The sequence below is a fragment of the Oncorhynchus clarkii genome, chromosome 5, assembly GCF_045791955.1.
Source record: "Oncorhynchus clarkii lewisi isolate Uvic-CL-2024 chromosome 5, UVic_Ocla_1.0, whole genome shotgun sequence".
NCBI classification, from domain to species: domain Eukaryota; kingdom Metazoa; phylum Chordata; class Actinopteri; order Salmoniformes; family Salmonidae; genus Oncorhynchus; species Oncorhynchus clarkii.
The window spans coordinates 18,745,850-18,758,006 of NC_092151.1; the positions used below are offsets into that span (position 1 = coordinate 18,745,850).

The 12,157-nt window shown below is 43.5% G+C and overlaps 1 protein-coding gene across 16 annotated transcripts in view; it reads right to left on the minus strand.

The window, feature by feature from the left end:
• Window positions 1-12,157, minus strand: part of LOC139408482 (formin-binding protein 1-like) — a 107,011-nt gene that overhangs the window by 36,068 nt on the left and 58,786 nt on the right. For all 16 annotated transcript variants that reach the window (XM_071152434.1, XM_071152431.1, XM_071152442.1 and 13 more), the window contains exons 5-6: window positions 4,974-5,036; window positions 2,990-3,094 (exon numbers count right to left, since the gene is read on the minus strand). In XM_071152434.1, coding sequence (XP_071008535.1) covers window positions 2,990-3,094; window positions 4,974-5,036 — 168 coding nt within the window. The remainder of the gene's footprint in view (window positions 1-2,989; window positions 3,095-4,973; window positions 5,037-12,157) is intronic.

Below are 12,157 nucleotides of genomic sequence, written 5' to 3' on the forward strand. Positions count from 1 at the left end.
AGGACAATACTCAATACGGGATGCTGAGGCCACTAACATCCCACTGGGCACAGACTTCAATTCAACGTCTATTCCATGTTGGATCAATGTAATTTCAATTAAATGAAGTGGAATCAAAGTTGATTCAACCAGTGTGTGCTTGAACAGGTGATCGTGTTTTGGGGTGACCTGTGTAAGCGATGAGAAACAAGGTCGAAACTTGAGACAGTTATAGCACATGCTCTGCCCAGTGTGGACCTACCTTGTTGGAACTTTGGTTCAAGGTATGGCAGAAAAATAAATGACAACAAAAGCACACAAAGTTAGCCACTTCCTGCTGAACAGGAAGCAGAAACTTTTATAGACACTGCATAGTCATAGCTACAGTCATTGCTCCAGGGGCTCTAGGTGGTAGGCCAATAGGCCTAGTTCCTTTACAACTGACACTTGAGGGCCACCGAGCAGTAGGCCATCTTTTCTACTTCCATCAGTGCTTTCCAGCGGAGACTACATATCATAGGATACTCAGTAAAAGTCCACACAGAGCCATAAGGGGACATGTCTTAATCTAAGTGGCGAAGCGGCCAAACCGTAATTTGAAGGATTTGTCCGCCAGTGGAGGATAGGGAGCAGTTTGAGGTTGGCACCAGCTGCTTACCAGACCACCAGAACCCCAGCTCAACAAACTCCAGCCTCTCTGGAATATACCCAGTGCTCTGAGATATGGCCCTAACTAAGACTACACGGCTCAGATTCCCCAAGTCCAAATATATCCCAAGTGGAATACTGCTATTATCTTAAAACATAGCAAGTGAGTGTATCTGAAGATTTACGCTACAGTTTTTCCATTACTGAATTATCTGAATTCTCTCAGCAGTGCTTGAAATGTCATACCACAAAACCACAAGAAGACTGCTAAACAGACAACACACAATCCAACACTTAGCCTATAACCATCAGTATAACAAATCAACACATTAATGGTTAGGGTGGTGACATGTCATGTTTTCCGATGATGTAATACTCCAATGTCTCCTAAATGATGGAGGGAATCTTGTCTGCAGTCAGAGGAGGAACACATGGAAGCGCTTGGTTTATCAGGATCATCTAGCAGAGTATTATGTGGCCTGGTTAATACACTAAATAGTGAAAGGCAGATCCTAACAGACCATGATACATAGAAAGTGATGGATTTATTACATGATTTAGTACTAATGACATCAGAGTGGTGGCAAATTTGTGTCCATGATATCATGTGCCAGTGTGTGTTTCCAGAATGAGAGAGTGTTAGGAGTAACACAGGTCACATTAAAATAGTAAGGCTTCATCCATCTCAGCTCTCTGATTCCCTGCCTGGAATAAAGAACTGCCACGACAACCGAAACAAGACAAACGTTGAGTAACTGTTGGAAAGAAAAGCCACAGAGTAAAAGAGCAGATGCCGGAAATTATGTAAAAATAAAAGGGAGTAAAAAAAGGGAATTCATGTCCGTCCCAATGTCAGCTGGGTATTGTAGAAGAAGAAATTAAATAATGTATATTTATTTTGTTTTCTCAATTTAATCAGAGAGAAAGTGAATCTGAGTAAGTGAGAGGAGGCGAGTGAGGTCAGAGTCAGACAGACACGCACACAACACATACTATGTATGAATAATGTAGGGTCTGTTAACATTACTGCAGTCTTCCATTAGATAGCGACACACACACACACAACTGGGAACACAGCAGTGTGTGTGTGCGTGGGGGAAAACGAGCACCTACAGAATCACGCTTATCTATGAAAGTGCCAGTTTAGACTTTCCACTGGCAATAAACTCTCCATACAAAACTCCAGATCAAGAGCTACGTTGCCTTGACATAATATCATATAGAGAATCACATATTGAGTGTACATGACTAACACCAATCTTCAAATGCATTAAAAACATCCTTGTTATGACTAAAAACATGTTTATTTCTCAAAACCAAGGAGTGAATAACTTAATTTCCACTAACACAGGGGACTCAGACACAGTGCCAGACTTGGTATGTGTTTGTGTTGGTTGCTTAGGGAGAAGCAGGGCTGATGCTGTATGTCAGTTCAGTTCCTGTCAGTCCAGTGCTGTACAGTGCTGCTCTGGTCCGAGCCAATGGTTTGAGCCCATCCATTGTGACTGTTTGGCTGTGAGAGACTGAGGACATAAAGGCTCCTTGTGCAGGCCTGTATTAGCATCATAATCGGATCTGAACCGTGTCCGCTCTGAGCTCTGAGCCTGGTCCGCTGCTGGGTGGACTGCTGATGAAGCAACACACCGGGGTGGTGCTAACCCATGATGCCTTGAGACATGGCGTGGCGTGGGCGGCAGTGCATGGGTTAAAGACACGTACGTCAGAGGCAATCCCAATTCCCGATGATTAGGGACACAGGATGTGACATCAACACAAGACCCCAAAGTCTGATGACTGTTGAGATTCACCAGCGAGAGAAGAAACGCAAATATACAGATAAACAACACATTCACACAACACAATACTCATTTTCCAGCAAGGAAGGAAGGTTAGATAGGGACAACAATGTGCACACACACACACACACACACACACACGGACACAAAGCTGGTTGTGCTGCCAAGCGACGCACATGGTAGACAGGCAGGTCACAATGACTGGCTGCTCTGCTCCTGGACTGCCTGGCCAACAGTGATAATGACTCAGTCAGTAAGTCCTGCTATCCGCCGTGGTGAGAAGCGGGAGATCACTATTACTGTGCTGCTGACAGAGAGACGCAATGCCAGCCTGTGCAGAAAGCCCTGGAGCAAAACCAACTGTTACTGATGCCTCACGTGGGGTGGGTCAGGGAAAAGAGGGGGTTGTTGTACAGTACATTAACTATTTTCTCTTTTCATGCACAGAGGGGAGAGATAAAGCAGTTATGTTTAAGGAGTGTGATTATAATGCACTTGCTTGTGATTGGTCAGTGGTGGGCAGGCTAGTTTTAGATTGGTTGGTGGTGAGCGATGACAGGACATACCTTCTCCACGTCTGCTTTCGTTACATTGATGTCGGCGTCCATTCTCTCAAAGTACTGCTGCGCCCGGTCCGCCTCTTTACAGTCTCTCTCGAACCGCCGTTTACTCTGAGGGGAGAACAGTCGCATAGTTCTTTTAGGTGTCACTTATACAGTATGGCCTATAGCTCACTAATATAGGCTAATAAACATTTACCCTTTGGGAACTTGGAGAGGGATAGACGTCACATACAGTGTAGGTTACATGGAAGTCATATCGTTTTAGACCAGGCATTGTGTGACATAGATGTCAGTTAGCCTACATTGGACATGTGATTCTGACACAGCCAAAGGGTCTATCTCTCAAAGTCAAGTCTGTCGGAAGATTAAATAAATGTTGGTGGCTGTTTGTGCTCAAAATCATCCCTTCTTCCGTCCCTCGCTCGGAACAATCAGTGTTTGTTCGTTGAGGGTGCACTCTAACCCTTGCCTCGCTGCCCTGAACACAATGGGAACATTGAGCGCTCAGAGAGGGAGGAGAGGAATGGGACTGCAATGTTTCTCTCTCTCTCTCTGTCCAGATAGTGATAAGGAAGGCCCTGTAGAGACTCAAACAATCACAGGGATAGGCTCTCCTTTACAGAGAAAACAAATACACTGACACTCATTCCTTTCACTCCTTCATTTGTTGGCCTCTCCTCCTCCACTCCTTGTGATCAGCTTGGAGGGATGCCGTTATGCTAGACTTTAGGAATGCACAACAATCTACTGCACTGTCCTTGAGAAAGTCAGTCTGAATTAATGCAGTCTTCAGACCTGTTGTTAACCTGTTAATGAGGTAATGTCTTAATCTACCCTGCATATGGAACAGTCTGATGGTTCATTCAACGTTTACGGTCAAATTGTAGACCAATGAAACCTTGGATACATCTCTATTTGTCCAGGAAGCCTACGGCGCCCCAAAACCTCACCATCTCCACTTCCCTTCTTCATTTGATCTAATTTCAATCTGAGATGCAGCTACTGTATAACCGTTGGTAAACTTTGAGCTCTGCAGTCCTATCCTCAACAATCTTTCACATTCACAAAAAAAGGGCCATTGTTTTGGTTTAGTTTCTCATTGGGATGGAATGGCTTAGGGATAAAGGCTGTATGTTATGAGTGTAATCCTGTGTAAATCCCTGTCTAGTGATTTTTATTAAACACACAGTTCCATACATTCGATACCCACTAATCCTTAAAAAGAAGTGATTCCATTCACTGCCAGGTAATGGGCTTCAGTTTCTCCACCTACAATACTGCAATCTAGCAACTACATGCATACTATAACCACTAAACTGTCATAACTGTAGTAGTACTATGACTACTGAGATGTCATGACTGTAGTAGTACTATAACCACTAAACTGTCATAACTGTAGTAGTACTATGACTACTGGGATGTCATGACTGCAGTAGTACTATGACTACTGGGCTGTCATAACTGTAGTAGTACTATGACTACTGGGCTGCCATAACTGTAGTAGTACTACGACTACTGGGCTGCCATAACTGTAGTAGTACTACGACTACTGGGCTGCCATAACTGTAGTAGTACTACGACTACTGGGCTGCCATAACTGTAATAGTACTACGACTACTGGGCTGTCATAACTGTAGTAGTACTACGAATACTGGGCTGCCATAACTGTAGTAGTACTACGACTACTGGGCTGCCATAACTGTAGTAGTACTACGACTACTGGGCTGTCATAACTGTAGTAGTACTAGGACTACTGGGCTGTCATAACTGTAGTAGTACTACGACTACTGGGCTGTCATAGCTGTAGTAGTACTACGACTACTGGGCTGTCATAACTGTAGTAGTACTACGACTACTGGGCTGTCATAACTGTAGTAGTACTATGACTACTGGACTGTCATAACTGTAGTAGTACTAGGACTACAGGGCTGAAATAGTATTATAGTAGTACTACATACTCAGTAATACTACTCTATACAGTACTTACCGACTCCAGCTGTTTCCACAAGCTCTCAATCTGTTGCTGCGCTTTACGTCCATCATGGAAGTGCTGATCGAGAAAGATAAAAAAGTTATCACAACGTTTGCTCATTAATCATATCTAGAAGAGCAGTGGGCGGGTTGGGGGGTAAAGAAATATAGTAATAAAGAAATGATTTGTTTTATTTTGATTAAAGAGATGGAAGGCAGACGAGATGACGGGTAACTGATGTTTCTGTCGGATGTATGATTTATGCTGTGACACACCAGGAGATGATGGATTGAAAGCAGCTACCCTGTGAGATGCAGGTTAGCCTCACCATGTTCCAGACCTAGGGCTAATACAGAAGACCAGGCTTCCCTAACTGGCGGAATTTTCATTGTTGTACATAAAAGACCTTAAAAACACCAGAAAATCAGCTCCAAGTGATTTACATTATGGATATCTGTTCCCAAGTATTCCCACGCATGATAGAGATAGAATCTTATACAAATGTAAACATGGTTTGAAATGATTGTTTATGTCAAATATTATATCTGTTTGGGCTTCTTGCGGTCAATTTGCAGTCTCCAAATGATTTTGTATTATTTTCAGGCCCCATGACCATCCGCCCAAGAAAGAAATTGGCCCGCGGCTGAATCTAGTTGATGATCCCTGCAGTAGACGTTTGTACTTAATCCCAGTAGATGGCACAGATTTGATTACAGTGACAGACCAATTGGCACAAAGCACTAGATCACAGGTGCACAGCTACAACCTGCAACTTCAAAACAGATGGAGATTACAACTTTCTGCACCTTTCTGAACCTACAGATGGATATTACATTACTTCCCCTTATTAGATTGAAAAGATGATGGCGTTTCAGTCACAATGACCTTCTTCATTGGTGTAGAGGAGCGTTACATGTCTGTGTGAAAGCGATGCATTATGTCCATGAGCAGAACAGAAGCTGGTTGATTGGTTAGAGTGTAGTACCTCAGAGTCACGTATCCTGACACTAGTGACATATGACAGGAAGGTGAGAGAAGCTGCTGATAGTTACCCTGCCTGGGGACAGGACACCCATCCTAATTCCCCCCAAATGTTACACGTGTGTACTGAGGCATGACCAACATATACAGTGGCAAGAAAAAGTATGTGAACCCTTTGGAAATATCTGGATTTCTGCATAAATTGGTCATAAAATGTGATCTGATCTTCATCTAGGTCACAACAATAGACACAGTCTGCTTAAACTAATAACGGGTGGAAAAAGTGAACCCTTGGATTTAATAACTGATTTAATAACTGATTTAATAACTAGTTGACCCTCCTTTGGCAGCAATAACCTCAACCAAACGTTTTCTGTAGTTGCGGATCAGACCTGCACAACGGTCAGGAGGAATTTTTCACAAAATTGTTTCAGTTCAGCAATATTCTTGGGATGAACAGCTCTCTTTTGCTGTCATGCCACAGCATCTCAATTGGGTTGAGGTCAGGACTCTGACTGGTCCACTCCAGAAGGCGTATTTTCTTCTGTTGAAGCCATTCTGTTGTTGATTTACTTCTGTGTTTTAGGTCGTTGTCCTGTTGCATCACCCAACTTCTGTTGAGTTTAAATTGGCGGACAGATAGCCTAACATTCTCCTGCAAAATGTCTTGATTAACTTGGGAATTCATTTTTTCGTCGATGACAGCAAGCTGTCCAGGTCCTGAGGCAGCAAAGCAGCCCCAAACCATGATGCTCCCTCCACCATATTTTACAGTTGGGATGAGGTTTATGATGTTGGTGTGCTGTGCCTTTTTTTCTCCACACATAGTGTTGTGTGTTCCTTCCAAACAACTCAACTGTAGTTTCATCCACAGAATATTTTGCCAGGTGCAAAATATTCTGGAACATCCAGGTGCAGTTTTGAAAACTTCAGACGTGCCGCAATGTTTTTGTTGGACAGCAGTCGCTTCTTCTGTGGTGTCCTCCCATGAACACCATTCTTGTTTAGTGTTTTCTGTATCGTAGACTGGTCCACAGAGATGTTAGCATGTTCCAGAGATTTCAATAAATCTTTAGCTGACACTAGGATTCTTCTTCCTCATTGAGCATTCTGCGCTGTGCTCTTGCAGTCATCTTTGCAGGACGGCCACTCCAAGGGAGAGTAGCAACAGTGCTGAACTTTCTCCATTTATAGACAATTTGTCTTACCGTGGACTGATGAACATCAAGGCTTTTAGAGATACTTTTGTAACCCTTTCCAGCTTTATGCAAGTCAACAATTATTAATCTTAGGTCTTCTGAGATCTCTTTTGTTCGAGACATGGTTCGCATCAGGCAATGCTTCATGTGAATAGCAAACTCAAATTTTGTGAGTGTTTTTTATAGAGCAAGGTAGCTCTAACCAACATCTCCAATTTGACTGGACTGCAGGTTAGCTGACTACTCACTCCAATTAGCTTTTGGAGAAGTCATTATCCTAGGGGTTCACATCATTTTTACAACCTACATGGAGAAGTCATTATCCTAGGGGTTCACATCATTTTTACAACCTACATGGAGAAGTCATTATCCTAGGGGTTCACATCATTTTTACAACCTACATGGAGAAGTCATTATCCTAGGGGTTCACATCATTTTTACAACCTACATGGAAAATTCATTATCCTAGGGGTTCACATTATTTTTACAACCTACATGGAGAAGTCATTATCCTAGGGGTTCACATCATTTTTACAACCTACATGGAAAATTCATTATCCTAGGGGTTCACATTATTTTTACAACTTACATGGTCAATGTTTAAATTATCTATTCAATATAGACAAGAAACACACATTAATTTGTGTGTCATTAGGTTAAGCACACTGTCTATTGTTGTTACTTAGATGAAGATCAGAGAGAGAGAGAGTGAGCGAGAGAGAGAGAGAAATAAGTGACTGAAAAGATCTAGAGCTACCATACAGACACAGATAGTGACTGAAAGGATCTAGAGCTACCAGACAGACACAGATAGTGACTGAAAGGATCTAGAGATTCCAGACAGACACAGATAGTGACTGAAAGGATCTAGAGATTCCAGACAGACACAGATAGTGACTGAAAGGATCTAGAGATACCAAACAGACACAGATAGTGACCGAAAGGATCTAGAGATACCAGACAGACACAGATAGTGACTGAAAGGATCTAGAGATACCAGACAGACACAGATAGTGACGGAACGACAGAGAGATTCTAAGATGGCTGCCAGTGCCAGCCTTGCCAAGCGTGGCATATTGCACAGGGAGGACATGGCAGCTGTCGGTCTGGGCATGCTCAGTAAACACGCTGGGTGTTTTTCTAACAGGCCGCACTTGGCCTTCCCCCCTCCAGGGAATTAATGAGAGAAGGAGTAAGAGAAGGAATGAGAGCCCAACTCGGCCAAAAGGCAGAACACGTTTCTCTGCAGTCTTCTCTGGATTGTCTCTGAACATTTCAAAAGATACATAAACGGACAGAACATGGTGTGTTATAAAGGCCTAATAATGAATGTATCACTCCTATTATAAAACAGTGTAGAACATTTCATTGAAGCAGTTGATATCAATGAAACAAATGAAAGAGAGCTATGCCCAGCAAGCACTAGTCTATGCTGGTCTCAACCTCAGTAGCTGTGTGGAATATCGATGTCTTCCCCAGGCATTCAATAAAAGACACAGACTATTATAGAGAATGAAAAGCCCAGCGCTTGTATTTCAGTGGCGTATCAATGCTTCTAATCTAAATGGCCCGTCAGTAACTCTTGTATTCTGCACACACACGCCGGCCGGCATACACACACACACACACACACACACACACACACACACACACACACACACACACACACACACACACACACACACACACACACACACACAGACACACACAAGAGAAGAAAGACAAGGAGTTAACTTCTACCCAATGTATTATTTAGAGCACATATCTGTAAATGTCTAGGCCAAATATTCCCAAACTCAGATCTCAGGACCCCAAGGGGTGCATGTTTTGGTTTTTGCCCTCACACTACACAGCTGATTCAAATGATCAAACCTTGATGATTAATTGATTATTTGAATCAGCTGTGTAGTGCTAGAGCAAAAAACAAAACGTGCACACCTTGGGGGTCCCAAGGACAGAGTTTGGGAAACCCTGGTGAAGTTAATATGACTGAACTGGGTTTAGACAGAACCTTGGAAATGTCACTTCTCACGTCCTTGTCTTACTGTGGAAACCACAACTATCTTTGGGGAAGCTGAGTCAAATGGGGAAGTTCTCTAACTGTTTTAGGGGAATTCCTTCAGCTCTTAAAGGGAATGGCCCACCCTGGAGCCGGTCACAACTTGTAGACTTGTTTACATGCTGCTGCGAGGTTTGTTGCTAACGGTTCTTTGCTACCTGCCAACTTTACAGTTTTTACTTTTTAATTACCGTTTTATATTTTTTATTTTTCCCCTCTATCAACTTTTTTCACCCCGGACGGACGCTTTATCTGGGCATGGTTCAACAAGACCTCCACCAGCCGAAGCTAAGTAGTATCATTAACATTATGCCTTTTAATTGCAGTCGCTGTACTCATAATATACAGGAGAACGATCGCCTTATGGCGAGGATAGCTGTGCTGCAAGCCCAGCTTCAGACGCAATCGTTAGGCGAGGGTAATTTAAGTGTAGGAAAGCATGAAACAGCATCTGTGCCACCAATAAGTACAGGTAGTAGTATAAATCCTGTCGCACAGTCCCTTTAGCCAGACAATTTTGCCATGGCTTCTGGAAGGAAATGCTGTAGGAATGCTCAACCGGTGTTGCTCATTCAGCCCGACAGAAACTTTCAACCGGATCTCCCCATTAAGCAACGAGTGAGAATCCAAGTCTTCTCTGGTCTCTCCTCCACCCGTAAAAGGGGTCTGAGACATCGAAGCCTCCCACCATTAGCTCTGAAAAATTGAACACCCTAGTCATTGGCGACTCCATTACCCGTAGTATTAGACTTAAAAAGAATCATCCAGCAAGCATACATTGTTTACCAGGGGGCAGGGCTACCGACGTTAAGGCTAATCTGAAGATGGTGCTGGCTAAGGCTAAAACTGCCGAGTGTAGAGAGTATAGGGATATTGTCATCCACATCGGCACCAACGATGTTAGAATGAAACAGTCAGAGGTCACCAAGCGCAACATAGGTTCAGCGAGTAAATCAGCTAGAAAGATGTGTTGGCATCGAATAATTGTCTCTGGCCCCCTCCCAATTAGGGGGAGTGATGAGCTTTACAGCAGAGTCTCACAACTTAATCGCTGGTTGAAAACTGTTTTCTGCCCCTCCCAAAAGATAGAATTTGTGGACTTTCTGGAACTCACCCACAAACAGGACCAAGCCTGGCCTGCTGAGGAGTGACGGACTCCATCCTAGCTGGAGGGGTGCTCTCATCTTAACTATGAACATAGACAGGGCTCTATCTTCTCTAGCTCCACAATGAGATAAGGTGCAGGCCAGGCAGCAGGCTGTTAGCCAGCCTGCCAGCTTAGTGGAGTCTGCCACTAGCACAGTCAGTGTAGTCAGCTCAGATATCCCCATTGAGACCATGTCTGTGCCTCGATCTAGGTTGGGCAAAACTAAACATGGCGGTGTTCGCCTTTTCAATCTCACTGGAATAAAGACCTCCATTCCTGTCATTATTGAAAGAGATTGTGATATCTCACATCTGAAAATAGGGCAACTTAATGTCAGATCCCTCACTTCCAAGGAAGTTATAGTCAATGAACTAATCACTGATCATAATCTTGATGTGATTGGTCTGACTGAAACATGACTTAAGCCTGATGAATTTACTGTGTTAAATGACGCCTCTCCTCCTGGTTACACTAGTGACCATATCCCCCGCGCATCCCGCAAAGGCGGAGGTGTTGCTAATATTTACGAAAGCAAATTTCAATTTACAAAAAAAAAAGACTGCGTTTTCGTTTTTTGAGCTTCTAGTCATGAAATCTATGCAGCCTATTCAATCCCTTTTTATAGCTACTGTTTACAGGCCTCCTGAGCCGTATACACCATTCCTCACTGAGTTCCCTGTAGTCCGATCGGACCTTGTAGTCATGGCAGATAATATTCACATTTTTGGTGACTTTAATATTCACATGGAAAAGTCTACGACGCACTCCAAAAGGCTTTCGGAGCCATCATCGACTCAGTGGGTTTTGTTCAATATGTCTCCGGACCTACTCACTGACACAGTCATACTCTGGACCTAGTTTTGTCCTGTGGAATATATATTGTGGATCTTAATGTTTTTCCGCATAATCCTGGACTATCGTACCACCATTTTATTACATTTGCAATCGCAACAAATAATCTGCTCAGACCCAAACCAAGGATCATCAAAAGCTGTGCTATAAATTCTCGGACAACCCAAAGATTCCTAGATGCCCTTCCAGACTCCCTCTACCTACCCAAGGACGTCAGAGTACAAAAAAATCACCTAACTGAGGAACTAAATTTAACCTTGCGTAATACCCTAGATGCAGTCACACCCATAAAAAAAAAAAAAAACATTTGTCATAAGAAACTAGCACCCTGATATACAGAAAATACCAGAGCCCTGGAGACAGGGCTTTCTCCTATAGAGCTCAATTTTTATGGAATGGTCTGCCTACCCATGTGAGAGACGCAGACTCGGTCTCGACCTTTAAGTCTTTACTGAAGACTCATCTCTTCAGTAGGTCCTATGATTGAGTGTAGTCTGGCCCAGGGGTGTGAAGGTGAACGGAAAAGCACTGGAGCGGCGAACCACACTTGCTGTCTTTGCCTGGCCGGTTCCCCTCTCTCCACTGGGATTCTCTGCCTCTAACCCTATTACGGGGGCCGAGTCACTGGCTTACTGGTGCTCTTCCACGCCGTCCCTAGGAGGGGTGCGTCACTTGAGTGGGTTGAGTCAGTGACATGATATCTCTCTCCCTCTCCCTCCCTCCGACTTCCTCTCTCGAACTCCCTCTACCACACCTGCTGTCTCTAACTCTGAATAATCAGCAATGATGTAAAAAGGGCTTTATAAATACATTTGATTGATTGATTGATTGATGTGAGCCACTAGAAATGCATTGGAGAGTCCAGTGACGGAGTCAAGTGTCTCAGCTCTACAACTGAAACATACTAAAGGTTGAGCGCCAAAGGGAACTCCCCTTTAAAAGATCACAGGTTTGTAAGCCG